This window comes from Saccopteryx bilineata, chromosome X (assembly GCF_036850765.1).
Source record: "Saccopteryx bilineata isolate mSacBil1 chromosome X, mSacBil1_pri_phased_curated, whole genome shotgun sequence".
Taxonomy (NCBI): Eukaryota; Metazoa; Chordata; class Mammalia; order Chiroptera; family Emballonuridae; genus Saccopteryx; species Saccopteryx bilineata.
In genome coordinates, this window is record NC_089502.1 from 76,231,293 (window position 1) to 76,249,020 (window position 17,728).

Sequence of the window (17,728 nt, forward strand, 5' to 3'; positions counted from 1 at the left end):
CCAAGCATACAATTTCAACAATTACAAAGATAAACTTCACCAGTCTCTGAGCACTTTGCCAAAAGCACAAAATGTCCTCGGACTTCTTTCTCACCATGTTAAAAGCTTCCCAGGGCAGAGGGAGGGTCTCCAGCAAAGCTGCCTTCCCCCTGCCCCTATCAGGGTATTTCACATTGTCCAAACTCCGTAAGTTCATCCAACAAAGGAGCCAGTGCTCACTCTGGTCATAGTCCAGGAGACAGTCCACGCACACGGGGCCTCAGCTCCCCCCTTCTCATCCCTGTCGACCTGGCAGGTCTTATACTGTCCCAAGGAGGAGCACGTGGCAATGGCAGTCAGCATTTCCATCTCTGCTCCGAAGAGCATGATGGCATTCACCCCTATGTCCCCAAATCGCAGTCCTACCAGGGGTGTAGCAGGTACTCCTTGCTGCTGGGCTCTCACCTTCTGGAGACTGCGGACAGCATCTTTAGCCTTCTCATCCTCAGTAGAGGAGCTGGGAATGCCAGCTCCTGTCTCCGGGCTTGAGCCCCAGGCTATTGCCGCCTGCTGCCCCGCGGGCCTTGTAGCCCGGGCCCAGACTCAGCCCCGGTCTCCTGCTGCAGCTGGCTCTGGGAAATCTCCAGGGAAATCTGCAAATCACACACTTGTGATTCCTTCTCCACAGCTGCTCCATTACCAGGTAAAACTCTCCAACCTGGTCAGCCTCCTTCTCCAGCGATTCCTCCTGCTCCAGGGTCGGCATCTCTTTCTCTGGTGCTTGCTCCACTCCTTCCACAGCTCGGTCTGCAGGTCCTGGGCAGCTTCTTCCACAGAGCTCTTGGTTTCCTCATGCATGGCTGTAAAAGTCAGCCAGCCTACGGCCCCCAAAAGGACAGCCATGGGGAACCATAACAGCAGTCAGTCCTCTACTCCACCGCTCAAAGGTGGTGGTGGCTCCTTACTGAACTAATTCAAATCCTGCTGCAGACTACGCCAAATGTATGGCCAGTAGCCACGACCACCATCACAGCCACCTGGCCTGTGCAGGTTCGCATTTGATTCCAACAGACAGTAATGAAACAGCAGAGCCAAGAACTGGTGGGCCATTAACTTTAATCCTAGCTTGCACCCGGTGGGCAAGTCAATACACACAGTGGGAAAACACTTCCCTTTCCATTCAGGGCTCCCAAAGCCACTGACTCATCCGAGTATTCCTAGAATCAAAGGCCCCACCAGCCTTATCTCCTCTCTCTGCACAAACTCTGTATAAACTCTGCATAAACTGGCTTCTCCTTCAGCACTCCACCATCTTGGCTGCTTCTCCTCTGCAATGCTAATTTCAGGAACCAAGAGAGAGAGCCCCTGGTCTCCCTTATTTTATAGTGTAGAAATAAAAACCTTTAAGCCAATATACAAATAAGGAAGTCTCTGATACAAAGTCAATTATCTGAGGTATAATGGGATTCCTCATAAGAGTGCACCACGCCACATCATGCAACAGTCAAGGGTGTGGGAAAAGCTTAGTGTTGAGAAGATCTTAGTATTAAAAGGGTGGGAAAGGCTTAGTCTTAAAACTAAGCCTTAGGCTATAAGGACCTTGCCTGCGTAAAGCCTATCCCCCACACCCAATGCAAACTATAAGTGAGCAAACATATACATCACATTTGCAAACTTACTTGACCCACAGACGGGGAACATATGAGTCTGGAACATCTTATGGTGTCATAGAAAGAAGTGTTCAAAGAATGACGGGGACATGTCAAAAGGACATAGGTACCAGCTTTGAGAAGCAAAATAATGATACTACTGGATTTTAACTCATTAAATAAAGTAGAAACCCATAGTCTGTACAAAAATATTTTAAAAACACAAATAGATAAGCAAGGGAAGAACTACTCTACCTAACAAATGTAAAATGGTAAATAATAAGGGAATGATGGAAATTTGAAAATCCACATTTAGCAACCATCATAGTAAATATTAATTCAGGCAAGAATCAACAGATGCTGGCCCTGGCTGGTTGCTCAGTGGATAGAACATTGGTGGGGTGTACGGATGTCCTGGGTTTGATTCCCGATCAGGGCACACAGGAGAAGCGACCATCTGCTTCTCCCCACTCTCTCCTCTCCCTCTTCTCTCTCTCTTCCCCTCCCACAACCAGTGGCTCGATTGGTTCCAGCATGGCCCTGGGCATTGAGGATAGCTCCGCTGGTCTGAGCGCATTAGCTTCAGGTGCTAAAAATGAACTCAGTTGATTCAAGCATCATCCTCAGATGGGGTTGCTGGGTGAATCCCAGTCGGGGCACATGCAGGAGTCTGCCTCACTACCTCTCCTCCTCTCCTCTCACCTTAAAAAAAAAATCAATGGATGCTACAACTAGTGAGTGAAAGTTTAATGAAAAATAGGATATTTGGTCTGAAAGTATCTTCCAGAAAGTACTTCATAATTACTTATCAATCACTAGGTATCTGGTAGACACCATGTTACCTTTAACCAGTGATGGGACAAATTGACCTTGTGTGTCTGTTGGTAAGCTGCTCTGAGAAGAACATACCACTTTTCTGGTATGCTTACCCAAAATGCATCAACTGAATCTAATCCTTAGGGAACATCAGATACATCCAAGTTGAAGTTCATGCTACAAAGTAGCAAACTTATACTCTTCAAAAATACCAAGGTCAAGCCCTGGCTGGTTGGCTCAGTGGTAGAGTGTCGGCCTGGTGTGCAGGAGTCCCGGGTTCGATTCCTGGCCAGGGCACACAGGAGAAGTGCCCATGTGCTTCCCCACCCCTTCCCCTCTCCTTCCTCTCTGTCTCTCTCTTCTTCCCCTCCCACAGCCAAGGCTCCAAGGCTCCAGTGGAGCAAAGTTGGCCCGGGTGCTGAGGATGGTTCTGTGGCCTCTGCCTCAGGCGCTAGAATGGTTCTGGTTGCGACAGAGCGATGCCCTAGATGGGCAGAGCATCGCCCTCTAGTGGGCGTGCCGGGTGGATACTGGTCGGGTGCATGCGGGAGTCTGTCTGACTGCCTCCCCGTTTCCAACTTCAGAAAAATACAAAACAACAACAACAACAACAAAACCCCAAGTTCATGAAAGATAAGGAAAGACTGGGAAACTGTTTCTCTTTGCAGGAGATGAAAGACACATGACAACTAGTGAAATCTGGATGGAGTCCCTATAGTGGTAGAATTTTATCACTGTGTCCTAATTTTGATGGTTGTACTACACTCATGTAGAAAAGTATTCCTGTTTTTAGGAAATACACACTGAGATATTAAATGGTAATGGAGAGAAATGTCTGCAAACTAATCTCAGGTGGTTCAGAAAGAAACACACACAAAGAGAATAAAGCAATGCAGTAAAATGTTAACAAGTAGGGAAACTGGGTGAAGGTTGTATGACAATTATCTGTGCTTACTTGCACCTTCTCTGTAAGTATGAAAGTATTTCAAAATCTGGCCGGTTGGCTAAGACCATCGGCCTGGCATGTGGAAGTCCCAGGTTCAATCCCCGGTCAGGGCACACACAAAAAAACTTCTCTTCTTTCCCTCTTCCCCTCTCCAGTGGCTTGATTGGTTCAAGTGTCAGCTCTGGCTGCTGAGGATGGCTCAGGTTGATTAGAGGATAGGCCCCAGATGGGGTTGCTGATTGGATCTGGTCAGGGCACATGCAGGAGTCTGTCTCTTCTTAAAAAAAGAAAAAAAAAACTCAAGTTTGCAGGTTCGATCCCCAGTCATGGCACACATAGGAAGCAACCAAAGAATGCATAACCGGTGGAACAAATAAATGTTTCTTTTCCTTCTCCCCCCTTACTCTTTCTCTAAAAAATAAATAAAACCCTAGCTGCATAGTGCGGTTGGTTGGAGTGTCATCCCGAAGCGCAGAGGTTGCTGGTTTGGTTCCCTGGACAAGGCACACACAGGGGCAGCTCCATGTTCCTGTCTCTTGCTCTCCCTGCCTCTCTCAAAACAATTTTATTGGATTTATTGGGATGACATTATGGTGAATGAAATCACATAGGTTTCAGGTGTGCAATTCCGTATTATCTGTATATTGTACTGTGTTCACCACCCAAATTTCCTTCCATCACCACTTACCCCCCCCCGTTTCCCTTTTTCTACGCCCCCCACCCCATACTGTTCTGAATTGTCTTCTCAATTCCTTCCCCTTTTCGTCCCGCCCTCCCGAACCACAGCCCAGGAGTGGGGACCTGACTCCTGACTTCAGTTCTCCAAAGGGCATGTGGCATGAAGCAGACTTGTTACAGGGAGACAAGTTTCTGTTCAGAGGAAGAACGTTTTGCCAATCAGACAGAAAATAGGTCAATTGAGCAAGCTTGGCAGTTCCCTGTCATAGGACATATTCTGACAGAAACCGGCCCAATCCACTCTCCAGGACATCACGGAGAGATTTCATGACAGTCTGTGGTTCTCCCTTATTGTCAGGTGTGGGGAATTCGAGCACTTCTGGAACAAAGTACAACCTGCGGCAGACTGGAACAAACACTCCTTTTTGTTCACACGGGGCATCTAGCTCTCACACGGGCTATTTCAATATGTAGTTTTTACCACATTTGAAAATTCATTTATTCCCCCCAAAAATGAGCTGGTCACAGTGGTTGAGCTGATGCATTTATTTCAGAACATGAAATTTAAACATGAAAATAGGTCCTGAGAAACAGCAAACAAAAATTCATGAACACGCTTAACAGTAGTTAATTCAAACATTGTCTCAGGACCATGATGTTGGCAGAGTGCTCACTCCTGTGGTTCGTTCGTTCGTTCCAGCAGTTCTCACTCTTCGTAATATTTTGTGCCCCAGTATTTCCTTAATTCTTCCATCAGCTCACGATGCAGCACATTAACCTGGGAAAGAGAAGAGTAAATAGACATCTTGAGGGGAAATGATTTGGAAAAGCACCCCCGAGAATGGCACGCGAATCTAAGCTCCAGCTATGCCATGCTGAGGAGAAAATGCATCCCTCTCATGGGGAACAGGGGCCCCACGCTACCAGTCTGTTTTCTAGGAACAGGCAACTCCCATAAGGGAGGAGAGACTTAAAACATAAACGACCCTTTGCTTTTATTCGTTAACAAGACTTGTTCTCCACCAAGCCTCTCCTTAATTAGCTTAACAGCCCAGAAGTCTGCAACTGAGAATAGTTCCCCCAGAAAACAGCTTTTTAAGAAGGCATCGCCAGAGGAGGCCTGTGCTCTGTGCGAGCCCGGGCAGTGCTGAGTAGCCCCAGCACTCCCTCTCGGCCTTTGTCTTCATTAGATTCTATTCGCTGCCCTGAAGTTCCCTGCTCACCGTCCCTCCTGCTTTTTGCTCTAAGAAGTGACCGTTTCTAGTTGCCTAACTTGCAGTTCTATGGAACCACTGAGAAGAACAGGGATCAAGAGCCTTTCCTCACTGGCAGGTGGCGTAGAGTCCCTCCTGGAAGCACAGACACCCCCCCCCAGCCGTCTGCCCTCCTCACCTGAGCTTGGTAGCCTCCCCTGAGGGAGCCAAGGTGCTGGACAAAGCGCACTGTCAGGCCACTCCATTTCTCAGCAGACAGGTACTTTTTCATGCTATACATACATATCCCAGTATTCCAGGACATGATCATTAGCCAGAGAACCTCTACTTCTGGGTAGCCTTTCTGAAATCCAGAAATGATATGTTTGCTGTCACAATCATTGCAGCACTAATGGCATCAGTGCCGTGTCCCATTGTTACAAAATAATAGGTGTGCTGCTAACATCAAGGACGGAGCCACAGCCTCCATGAGCTATCCTGGCCCCTGGACAGTGGGGTGCCACGCCCCAAAGCTCGGTCAGCTCAGAGCAAGACCTCAGGAAGTGACATGGGTTGAAAACGCAATGAGGCCCACCTGGACTGGGTCCTGGTCTCCTTTAAGCAGGAGAAAAACCTGTATCCTGTTCAGGGCTTTACTCGGCCAACAATTCCACCAGTTCCTACACCTCTGGTTATCAGAGAAGCTTGTCAAGAAGCAGTTTTATCCAATCTCTTAATTTCCTTGATCTGAATAAGTTTGTATTTGGAATAGAAATTATATTAATATTTGTCTTTCTTTTTTTTTTTGCACACGCACATGCACAGACATATGTGTAGGGAGAGATACAGAGACAAGTGCATTTTAAGGAAGTGTCTCGCAGGAGCCGGCAAGTCTGAAATCTGTAGGGTAGGCCAGTAGGCCGTGAGTGAGTTCAGGTGAGAACTGACGGTGCAATCTCGAGTCTGAAATCTGTATGGCAGGTCAGCAGGCTGGAAACTTATGCAGGATTTCTTTGTTACTGTCTTGAGGCAGAATTCTTTCTCCAGGAAAACTCAGTTCTTGACTTAAGGACAAAAACTGGTTATGGAGGGTGATCTATTTTACTTAGCATCAACTGATTGTATTTTTTTTTTATAATTTTTTTTTTAATTTTTTTCATTTTTCCGAAGCTGGAAACGGGGAGGCAGTCAGACAGACTCCCGCATGCGCCTGACCGGGATCCACCCGGCATGCCCACCAGGGGGCGATGTTCTGCCCCTCTGGGGGGTCACTCTGTTGCATCCAGAGCCATTCTAGCGCCTGAGGCAGAGGCCACAGAGCCATCCCCAGCACCCGGCCCATCTTTGCTCCAATGGAGCCTCAGCAGCGGGAAGGGAAGAGAGAGACAGAGAGGAAGGAGAGGGGGAGGGGTGGAGAAGCAAATGGCGCTTCTCCTGTGTGCCCTGCCGGGAATCGAACCTGGGACTCCTGCACGGCAGGCCGATGCTCTACCACTGAGCCAACCGGCCAGGGCCTGATTGTATTTTTTAATAAATACTCATCTTTAGCGGTGACAATATATACCTGGCTATGACTAAAGGGTACATTTCTAAAATGGTCTTTGCCTTATGAGTGTCTCTAACATGGCTGTTCACAGGATTTTGTAATAGTGAGAAGGATTAGTCTAGGGAGCAACTTTCTTGTACAGGAGATGGACCACAAAGGGAACAGCCAAGTGCTCATCCCACATTAAAGTCCGTCAGCTACACGCCAGGTCTCAGGCCCTCGGAAGGGGAATGAGATACAAGACTTGGGCAGCACTTTCTTGTGAGTGTCAGTGACATCATCTCAGCTGTAAGTCACTCATTTGGGTCTATAAAAAATGACTATAAACAAAACACTATGAGAAAAAGGGTGGTAAGGTGGACAGGACAAAGCTCTTATCCTAAAGGACACATAGTGCCTTGGGGGAGACAAGGGTCCATGTATAAAGAGGACAGGATGTGTCATTAAGGGCTAGTCAAAGCAGCACAGGAAGCAGGTGTTCCTGTTCAGTACAAGAAATGAGTATTTCACTGGCACAGTCACAGGAGGTCTAGTTTCTCTACTTGACACGCCACCCTTGTCTACTTGGCAAACTTCTTTTTCTTCAAATTCACAAGCAGAGTTAGTCCTGTTTCTCTGTTCCCATAGCAAAGGTTACATTTCTGTAACACAACTTATCAGGCTGTTTTGAAACTGCTTATATATTTATCTCCTGCTCTTGATCTCCGTAAGGCACATTTTTCTTGTTCATCTTTGTAGCCTCACAATCCAATACTGCCTGGCCCTTGACAAGGACATAATGTAATAGGTGTTTATTGAGTGAATGAATCAACAAACGAACAAAAGAAATCTGCTATGTAGTCAAATGCACCCTGCCCAGTGAGGCTTTCCCTGACTCTCCCGGGACTTTGTTCACAGCACCAGGACGGCACGTGTAGCACTGTGTCTCCTCCACTAGGCTGGGAGTGCCTTCAAGGCAAAATGGCATTACCTTTGTATATTCACAGCCTGGTCAGTGTCTGACAATGCTGTGATTTTACCTGAACTAACAAGCTGAGCAAACAAACATGGTCTTTGGAAGACAGAACACACGTTCTTTTCAAGTGCCCATGGAACATATACCAAGACAGATCATATCCTGGGTTGTAAAATATATCTCAAAAAAGTTAATTAATTAAAATAATAAAAGTTGGTTAGGGTGTCATCCGGAAGCATGGAGGATGCTGGTTCAATCCCCGGTCAGGGCACATACAGGAAGGATAGAATGTTCTTGTCTCTCCCTCTCTCTCTCCCCCTTCCCTACTCGCTAAAGTCAATCAATCAATAAAAAAAAATTAAAAACAAAATAAAATAATAAAAACTGTGTTCTCTGACAAGATGGAATAAAACTAGAATTCAATAACAGAAAGATAATAAAATCTGTAAACATTCAGAAATTAAGCAACACACTTCTAAGTAATCTATAGGTCAAAGAAAAGTCTCAAGGAAAATAAAAGATACACTGAAGTAAATGAAAATGAAAATGAAAATGAAACATAACAAAATTTGTGGGACACAGCCAAAGCAGCACCCAGAGGGAAATTCAAAGCACTAAATATGTATGGTAGGATAAAGGAAAAGTCTTGGTGGAGGTGCAGGAGACAGAGTGGCAACCCAGAACACTAAAGTTCCTGGTTCAAAATCCCGATGTCACTGGCTCAGCTTGAGTCACCCAGTCAAGGCACATATGAGAAGCAATCAATGAACAATTAAAGTGAAGCAACTATGAGCTGAAGCACTCTCTCCTCCTTCTCTCTTCCCCTCTCCCCTTTCCTCAAATGAATAAATAAAAAATGGCCCTGGCAAATTGGCTCAGTGATAGAGCATTGGCCCGGCATGTGGAAATCCTGGGTTCGATTCCCAGTCAGGGCTCACAGAAGTGACCATCTACTTCTCCACCCCTCTCTTCTCCTCCTGCAGCCATAGCTTGAATGGTTTGAGCAAAAGTTGGCCCCAGATGCTGAGGATTGCTCCATGGCCTTGTCTCAGGTGCTAAAATAGCCCTGTTGCTGACCAATGGAACAGCAGCCCAAATGGGCAGAGCATCACCTGGTAGAGGGTTTGCTGGGTGGATCCCCATTGGGGCACATGTGAGAGTCTGTCTCTGCCTCCCTACCTCTCATTTAATTAAAAATAAAATAAAATAAATAAAAGAAAAAAGAAAAAGTCTTAAATTAATAATATAAGTTCCCATCTCAAGAACCTAGAAAAAGAAAAGCAAACTAAATGCAAAGTAAGCATAGTAAAGTAAATAATAAAGATAAGAGCAGAAATCAATGAAATTGAAAACAAAGACAGTGGAGAAAATCAATGGAGGAGCTGGTTTTTTGAAAAGGTGGGGAAAATTTAACTTCGGGGAAGAATGACAGAAAAAAAGGATGACATAAATTATCAATATCAAGAATATTACTACAGACATTGCACACATGAAAATAACAAGGGAATACTATAAAGAACCCTATACACATATATTTGACATCTTAGATGAAATGGATCTCTTCACTGAAAAACAAAGTTACCACAACTCTCCCAATATAAAATGGATAGTTTGAACAGTTTTATAACTATTTAGGAAATTTAATTTATAATTTAAAAACTCTTGAAAAAAAATCTCCAGGCCCAGAGTGTTTGGTGGAGAATACTACCAAACAATTAGAAAAGAACTACATAAATTCTACATCATCTTTTCCAAAAATGTAAAAAAGGAGGGAACATAACCCCAAACCAGACAAAGACAGGACATAAGAAGAAAACTACAGGCCAGTATCATTCATGAATATAGATGAAGGATCTTTTACAAAATTACTGGTAAATAGAATCTAGCAATATGCAAAAATAATTATATACTATTACCATGTGGAATTTATTTCAAGGATGCAAAGCTTGTTCAATATTTAAAATCAGTCAATGTAATCCACCATATTAGCAGGTTAAGGGGGGGAAAATCACATGATCATATCAGTTGATGCACGAAAAGTATGTGACAAAATTCAACACTCATTCAGAAAAAAAAAGGAATGGAGAGAATCTCATCAACTTGCTAGAAGAATAACAGTTCTACCTGGTTTTAAAAATACAAAATAGGCCTTGGCCTGACCAGGTGGTGGTGCAGTGGATGCAGCGTTGGAGTGGGATGTGGAGAACCCAGGTTCGAGACCCTGAGGTCATCAGCTTGAGTGCAGGCTCATCTAGTTCGAGTAAGGGGTCACTCGGTCTGCTGAAGGCCCGCGGTCAAGGCACACATGAGAAATCAATCAATGAACAACTATGGTACCGCAACGAGGAATTGATGCTTCTCATCTCTCTCCCTTCCTGTCTGTCTGTCCCTATCTGTCCCTTTGTCTGACTCTGTTGGTCACACACCCAAAAAAAGGCCCTGGTCAGTTAGCTCAGTGGATAGAGCACTGGCCTGGCTTGCGGACATCCAGGGTTCCATCTCTGGTCAGGGCACATAAGAGAAGTGACCATCTGCTTCTTATTCCCACTCTCTCCCCCTTCTCTATCTTCCCCTCTCTTAGCCAGTGGCTCGGTTGGTTCAAGTGTCAGCCTCAGGTACTGAGGATTGCTTGGTTGATTCCAGTCCCAGAAGGGTAATGCCAGGTGGATCCCAGTTGGGGAACACGCAAGAGTCTGTCTCACCATCTCCCCTCCTCTCACTTAGAAAAAGTACAAAATAACCCAAAATGCCAGGTGGTACTGCTATTTTGACCTTATCCATAGTAAACTTACTTATATTACAAACTTTCTACTATTAACTATGTATATTTCATAAACCCAGGAAAATTTTGTAGCATGTAACTATATTGTAATATGAATTTATTTACCCTAGAACTCCTATCAGAAAGCATTAGTCTATGTAATTTCTAATACACAACACAGTTCAGATCTTTAAAATTAGCTGAAAGTTTGTAACCCTGTTTGACTTACGGTACGGCTCATCAAGTTCAAAGCCCCTTCAAAATAGCCCCTAATTTCTTCCAGGGGACACAGTTCTACATCTGGCACCCCTTCTGGCAGTAAGATGTTGATCAAGTTGTGCAGACAGTTGCTGAAATCAAAAAGAGAAAATTCATCCCATAAGGAAAGAAATCATTGGCTTCATGGCTAAGATGAGTAAAATCTGGACGTTATCCCAGACTAAAAGCTTCAAAACATGTCTGTTCTTCCCTCAATTTTATCTGGCCTCCAACCTCAGAAGACAGATTTTTGAAGCTATAAAGGGGGCTAACCAATCTTTCCTTTTATTATAGTTGTCTTTCACTTATTTTTTTAGCTTCTTACACTAAGGTGTTGTGGCTATTTAATATATTTTATGAACTGGTTGAATCTACAAGCACTTTACATCCTGAAACGGGCAAGAAAATTGGGATTTAAATTGGAAATAATTCCAGGAGAAATGTCTCTCAAATCTCAGAAAAGGAGTACTGTAATGATGTTTTCCAGAGAAAAATCATATAACATCTATTTTTCCCCATGTCTAGGCACAGAAAACACAAAATCTCTAATAACTATATTATGTACAGCACTTATTGGCCCTCATAGAAAGGTGCTTAGAAAAAAAACCGAGGCAAACAAAGCAAAATGTTAACCTTTGTTATACTTTGGTGGGAAATACACTGTTGTTATATTATCTTCTGTCTACATTGGGCATATTTAGTAATGAAATGAAGAAAGGTTCCTAATAATTTTAGTATATAAATACTCTCACAAAGAAGCAATTTCCCCCCCTCTGTTTCTCCTTTGGGAAAACCAGAGTCCTTGACTTAGCTAATTCTTAATCTATAATACAACTCTGAATATGGATCTGTTCTGAAGGCTTTTTAGTTAAGAAGTTATAGGAGTGCCCTGATCCTCTTTAAATTGGGCCAGGTGAGGATGATTGATGACTTGTGAGGCACTGACTACGGCTCTTTTGGCTATCAAAAAGCCTGGATACAGTGTTGAGTTACAATTACTAACCTGTATTTCAAAAGATTCATTGGTTCCTTTGTTCTGTAGACCAGTAAAACCCTTTTCAAGGCCTCTAGAGCAATGGAAGGGTAATGTGCAGGCTTTTCCATTGCTAATACTACAGGAAGGGAAGGAAGAAAGGCTGTGAATGCCATAATCTCATCCATCACAGTTTTCATCCCAGGCTACAATTTGCTTTCTCTAAAACTGGCCTGAGACAGATTAGCAGAAGCGAATACACACATACACACACACACACAAATTTATAAACCACTGAATCCATGGTGGTTTTCAGAGATATCTTCTACTTTCTGGGCAGAAAACATAGTAGGATCAACAAGTGGTATCTTTTATTCAGCAAATATCAACAGAGAACCTCCTGTTTCTCTGACCCTGCATAGAGTAATCTAGGTGAAGCAATAACCTTATAAACCAGAGTCAAGGAGGGGCACACTAGGAGGAAACAGAAAGCAGATCAGTAATAGGACACTAATCAAATATTGAGTCACAGTACCATTTACTGTTTTTGTCTGATACTAAAAACAGGCAACACTTGACATGAGAGTGAGTGCTCAAGAGATAACAGACCCTAAAACCTACAGATGCATCTACTGGACCTCTAGAATTGCAGTTCCTTTATATAATGAGTAGTGGTAACCATCATGTGTCCATAAAGTATATGCCATCTGCTCCATGTCTCTAGGAATTCTGTCTTGGCAAGACAAGGAAAAGCAAATGTGACTCTTGTGCACTTGGGGCTACTTAATACTTTTATTAGCCACACACAGAGGCTCTGGAGGTAGGTGAAAGATAAAAAGAGAAGATAATTAAGCCATTTCTTGCTCTAGATCCCTACAGAGCAGGGTAGTCAACCTTTTTATACCTACCGCCCACTTTTGTATCTCTGTTAGTAGTAAGATTTTCCAACCGCCCACTGGTTCCATAGTAATGGTGATTTATAAAGTAGGGAAGTAACTTAACTTTATAAAATTTATAAAGCAGAGTTACAGCAAGTTAAAGCATATAATAATAACTTACCAAGTACTTTATGAGGATTTTCGCTAAGTTTGGCAGAATAAATCTTTATAAAACAACGTACTATAGTTAAATCTATCTTTTTATTTATACTTTGGTTGCTCTGCTACCACCCACCATGAAAGCTGGAATGCCCACTAGTAGGCGTTAGGGACCAGGTTGACTACCACTGCTATGGAGGCTTTGGGCTCCCAAATACCACTTATAGGCCAACCAGAAATTTGAGAGTGGCAATTACATTAAAAATATTGCTAATATTTTTCTGTACACTTTAATAAAATGCTAGGATTACATAATCTTTGATTAATAAAGCAGTCATTTATATTTCTATCTAGCTGAGCAAAACTAAGCTTGAGCTCCCCCTATTGTGTAATTATAGAATCCAATTCCACACATAGAATAAATATAAGCATCTATTGTGAGCAATGCACTTAGCCAGGGTTTATAAGTACAGCAAATATAAGTAATTATTGTTCATGGCCCTAAGGAGCTTAATAATCTTTTATATAGAAGATAAATGCACAAATGATTATAATATAAAATGGTTCAAGAATGCCATTAGACAACGAAAAACATAGTGCTATTAGGAAATGTAGCTCTTACGTGCGATTGTTTCAAGTGCTTTGATTTCGAGATTAGGCACATTCCACACCGATTCCAGGAAGACATTCAGTGATGCATCATTCTTCTTGGATCTAGCTTCAAACTCATACAGCATAAGCAGTGTATCACATGGATTATTGCAGAAGTTCCCTAAGAAAGAGGCAAAAACATAGCATTCTCTGCAATTACATTTCATTACACTTGAGGAAAATTAATTTTACTTACAATTTGAAGCTTTACCCCAGCTTCTGTGGACACATTTTTTATATTTTTAAATCTATAAACTCACTACCTGACCTGTGGTGGTGCAGTGGATAAAGTGTTGACCTGGAATGCTGAGGTTGTTGGTTTGAAACCCTGGGCTTGCCTGGTCAGGCACATATGGGAGTTAACTGATGCTTTCTGCTCCTCCCCCTCCATCTTTCTCCCCGCCCCCTCTAAAATGAATAAATAAAATATTCTAAAAACTCTATAAATACACCAATACTTTCAGCATCCTGTATTGCAATCATTAGCATTGCCTATTTCCTAAAGTTATTGCCATGATGTTCTTCAGAAGCCTGAAAAACTCCTCCTGTTATTGAGTTCATATCCAATGTTTACCTGTCTCACTTTAATGACTGAATTAACTGGAAGATGCAGTGTTGTACAAACTAACAGGTTTTATTTTAAGCAAAGAAAAGTTTCTAAATTGTTCCATTTAGTCAGATAACAATATTTCTTGGGTTATCACCATGGGCAACATCTTGTATGAGGTGGCAAATACCACACTTTGTGAGACGGTTTTCATTCACTGTTAGGTTGAACTTATAAAAAAGTGTTGAGATATAGCATACATACAATATACTGAATGACGTACATTAATCTTAAATAGCTTGATGAAGTTTTATGTTTAATGTAACCATGACCGAGGATCATGATAATGAATATTTACAAAACTCGTTTCTTTCTAGTCAATATTACCTTAGCACAGTTAACGACTATTTTGACTTTTATCACTATTGATTATTATCACCTATTCTTTTAAAAAATTCTTAAATTTATTGGGGTAACATGGGTTAATAAAATTATTTAGGTTTCAAATGTACAATTCTATAATGTATCATCTGCATATCGTATTGATTGTTTATCCCAAGTCAAATCTCATTTTATCACCATTTATTCCCCCTTTCCCCTCTTCTACCCCATTCCCCTTCCCTCTTGTAATCCCCATACTTTCATCTGTGCCTATGAGGTTTTCTCTTTGCTTAATACCTTAACCTTTTTTACCCACCCTCTCAACCACCATTCCCTCTGACAGCTGTCATTCTGTTCTTGTAACTATGAGTCTGTTTCTATTTTGCTTATTACTTCATTGTGTTCATTAGATTCCACATAGACATAAAATCACATGGTGCATGTGTTTCCTGACTGGTTCATTTCATTTAGCTTAATACTATCCAGGTCCATCCAAGCTGCCAAAAGGTAAGATTTCTTTATTTTTTACAGTTATTGTCTGTTCTTGAACTTCATTGCTAGTACACAGATATATAATCAACTTTTGAATATTGGTCTTGTATCCTATAACTTGCTAAAATCACTTATTAGTCCCAGTAACTTTCTGTCGATATTTTGGGATTTTCTACATAAACAATTATGTCATCTCCATGCAAACAGAGATATAGAAGGGAACTTCCTCAACCTGATAAAGGGCACCTGAAAAACACAGTTCACAACATACTTAATGGTGAAATACTGGATTCTTTCTCTTTAAGATTAAGAACAAGTCGAGGAGGCCTACTTTCCCAATGCTATTTAACATTGTTCTAGAAGTTCTAGCTAAAGAAATTAGACAAGAAAAAGAAACAAAAGACATCAAGACTAGAAAAGAAGACATAATGAGATCTTGTAAATAGACCCCTAGTGAGTCCAATAAAATACCATTAGAATACAAAAATCAATCCCACTCCTATATAATAGCAATAAACAAACTGAAAATAAGACTAAGAAAACAACTCCATTAATAACAGCATGAATAAGAATAAAATACTTAGGAATAAATTAAATAAAATAAGTGCTAAACTTGTACATTGAAAGAAATTTTAAAAGATGTAAATAAAGAACTTAAAAAGAATAAAAATAAAATATGTAAATGAAAACAATATTCCACACTTATGGCTTAGAAGATTTAACATTGTTAAAATGGTAATAGTCCCCAGTATAGTCTACAGATACAACAGAATTCCTAACAGTATTCTAGCCTGCTTTTTTCTTTTTGATTAAATTAAAATGACCAGGTTCTGGGCTGAGACCATACATATAAATATATAAACCTGGCAGGTTAGCTCAGCTGGTTAGAGCATTATCCCAGTATGCCAAGGTTGTGGGTTCAATCCCCAGTTTAGGCAAATACAAGAATCAACCAATAGAAAAAAATCAATCTATCTATCTATCTATCTATCTATCTATCTATCTATCTATCTATCTAGATATATAGAGACAACCATTTGCCTTGCCAGCTAAACAGCTAAAGCGAATTTCTGCTGATAGAGGACCCATGCTGGACTTCAATCTAAGGCTCTTAGGCTTGCCCTGGTTGCCATAACCACGAAAACTTTCAATGATGGCACTTGGTGAATACTTTACCGCAAGGTCAAAATGACAGCACCGAAGGTACACAAAATTCTTCCCTGCAATGAGTTACAAAAACAACTAAAGGTTTTTTTCCATCTTCATGTTTTTGAGATAAAATTTTTACTAGATCACAAAATAAATAGCTTAAAAAGATCTAATCACTAAGATGACTTCTAGGTTTAACTTAAAAAATATGGAATGCTCAGCCCTGGCCGGTTGGCTCAGTAGTAGAGCATCGGCCTGGCATGCAGGAGAATCCTGGGTTCGATTCCTGGCCAGGGCACACAGGAGAGGCGCCATCTGCTTCTCCACCCCTCCCCCTCTCCCCTTCCTTTCTGTCTCTCTCTTCCCCTCCCGCAGCCAAGGCTCCATTGGAGCAAAGTTGGCCCGGGAGCTGAGGATGGCTCTATGGCCTCTGCCTCAGGTGCTAGAATGGCTCTGGTTGCAACAGAGCTGCGGCGCCCCAGATGGGCAGAGCACTGCCCCCTGGTGGGCATGCCGGTTGGATCTCGGTCTGGCGCATGCAGGAGTCTGTCTGACTGCCTCCCCGTTTCCAACTTAAGAAAAAAAAAATGGAATGCTCCACAAATTTGTGTGTCATCCTTGCACAGGGACCATGCTGACCTTCTCTGTCATTCCAACTAACTGCATGTGCTGCTGAAGGGAGCACTTTAGACTTTCTGGTGCCACAGCAGCATTTCATTAATAAATATTTATTAATCTTCATTATGTGCCAGCTACAGTGTTAGGAGGTAGGGATAGAGAATTAACAAGACATAGCTTCTCTGCCTGCAGAGAACTTTGATTCTAGTTAGAGAGACAAACAATAAACAATATATAACCTAATATCAAGTAGTGATGTATATTGTAAAGAAAAAATACAGAAGGTAGATAGTGATGAAAGTTGTTATTTTAGAAAGAATGTGGTTAGAAAAGACCTCTGTGAGGCAGAGTGGCACTTGAGCAGAGGATGTGGGGGAGCAAGCCATATCACTATCCACGAGAGGAATGTTTTAGGTAAAGGGAATGGCAAATGCAGAGGTCCAGAGGCAGGAAAGTATAAGCTATTACTGATACAGTAGGGCTAGAGTACAGTAAGCTGAGAAGCAGAGTGATGGGAGACAAAGGCAGAGACTTCAGATTTTGAGTCTAAGTAAATGAAACATACAAGAGTACTGGCATGACCTGACTTATGTTACGTAAGTCAGACTGCATACTCTAGAGTAGTGTTACATACTCTAGCTGCTCTGTTTACAGAGCTACTGCATTCACAGAGGAGCAAGAATGAAAACACAGAGGATAGTGAGTAAGCTATTACTGTGGTTCAGGTGAGAAATGAAGTAGATCGGACTCAACTGATAGTACTGGCCTGATTTGTTGTTGGAAAGGGGCACAACACAAATCACACTACTTTTAGCCTTACCTCCCACTTACAACACTTGAATAACAGATAATTACAAAACTAACAATGTTCTCTGATACTCATGGAATTTGTTTATTCCATTCCCACAGCTTTTCCTATTCACTCTTCAAGAGTAAGTTCAAGTAATACCTTTTGGAATGTATAATTTCTTCCTCACTGGTTCCACACATTTTATTTCTATCAGTGAAGTTATTTCATTTTGCTTTGTATATGTATAATAGATTATGTGTCTGACCTCCTTTCTTCTGTAAATGTTTGGTTTGTTTTTTTTTTACAGAG

The 17,728-nt window shown here is 41.9% G+C and overlaps 1 protein-coding gene and 1 non-coding gene across 2 annotated transcripts in view; both read right to left on the reverse strand.

Moving 5' to 3' along the window:
- Nucleotides 1-4,774: 4,774 nt before the first annotated feature.
- The window catches only part of TEX11 (testis expressed 11), a 177,839-nt gene continuing 164,885 nt past the window's right edge, over nt 4,775-17,728 (reverse strand). Inside the window, exons 25-29 of the mRNA XM_066250480.1 lie at nt 13,414-13,563; nt 11,785-11,893; nt 10,753-10,873; nt 5,461-5,625; nt 4,775-4,846 (exon numbers count right to left, since the gene is read on the reverse strand). Of these exons, the coding sequence (XP_066106577.1) occupies nt 4,775-4,846; nt 5,461-5,625; nt 10,753-10,873; nt 11,785-11,893; nt 13,414-13,563 (617 nt within the window). The remainder of the gene's footprint in view (nt 4,847-5,460; nt 5,626-10,752; nt 10,874-11,784; nt 11,894-13,413; nt 13,564-17,728) is intronic.
- LOC136317975 (U6 spliceosomal RNA) lies at nt 16,593-16,696 on the reverse strand. The gene has a single exon (XR_010727961.1). It is a non-coding gene; the product is annotated as a U6 spliceosomal RNA (small nuclear RNA).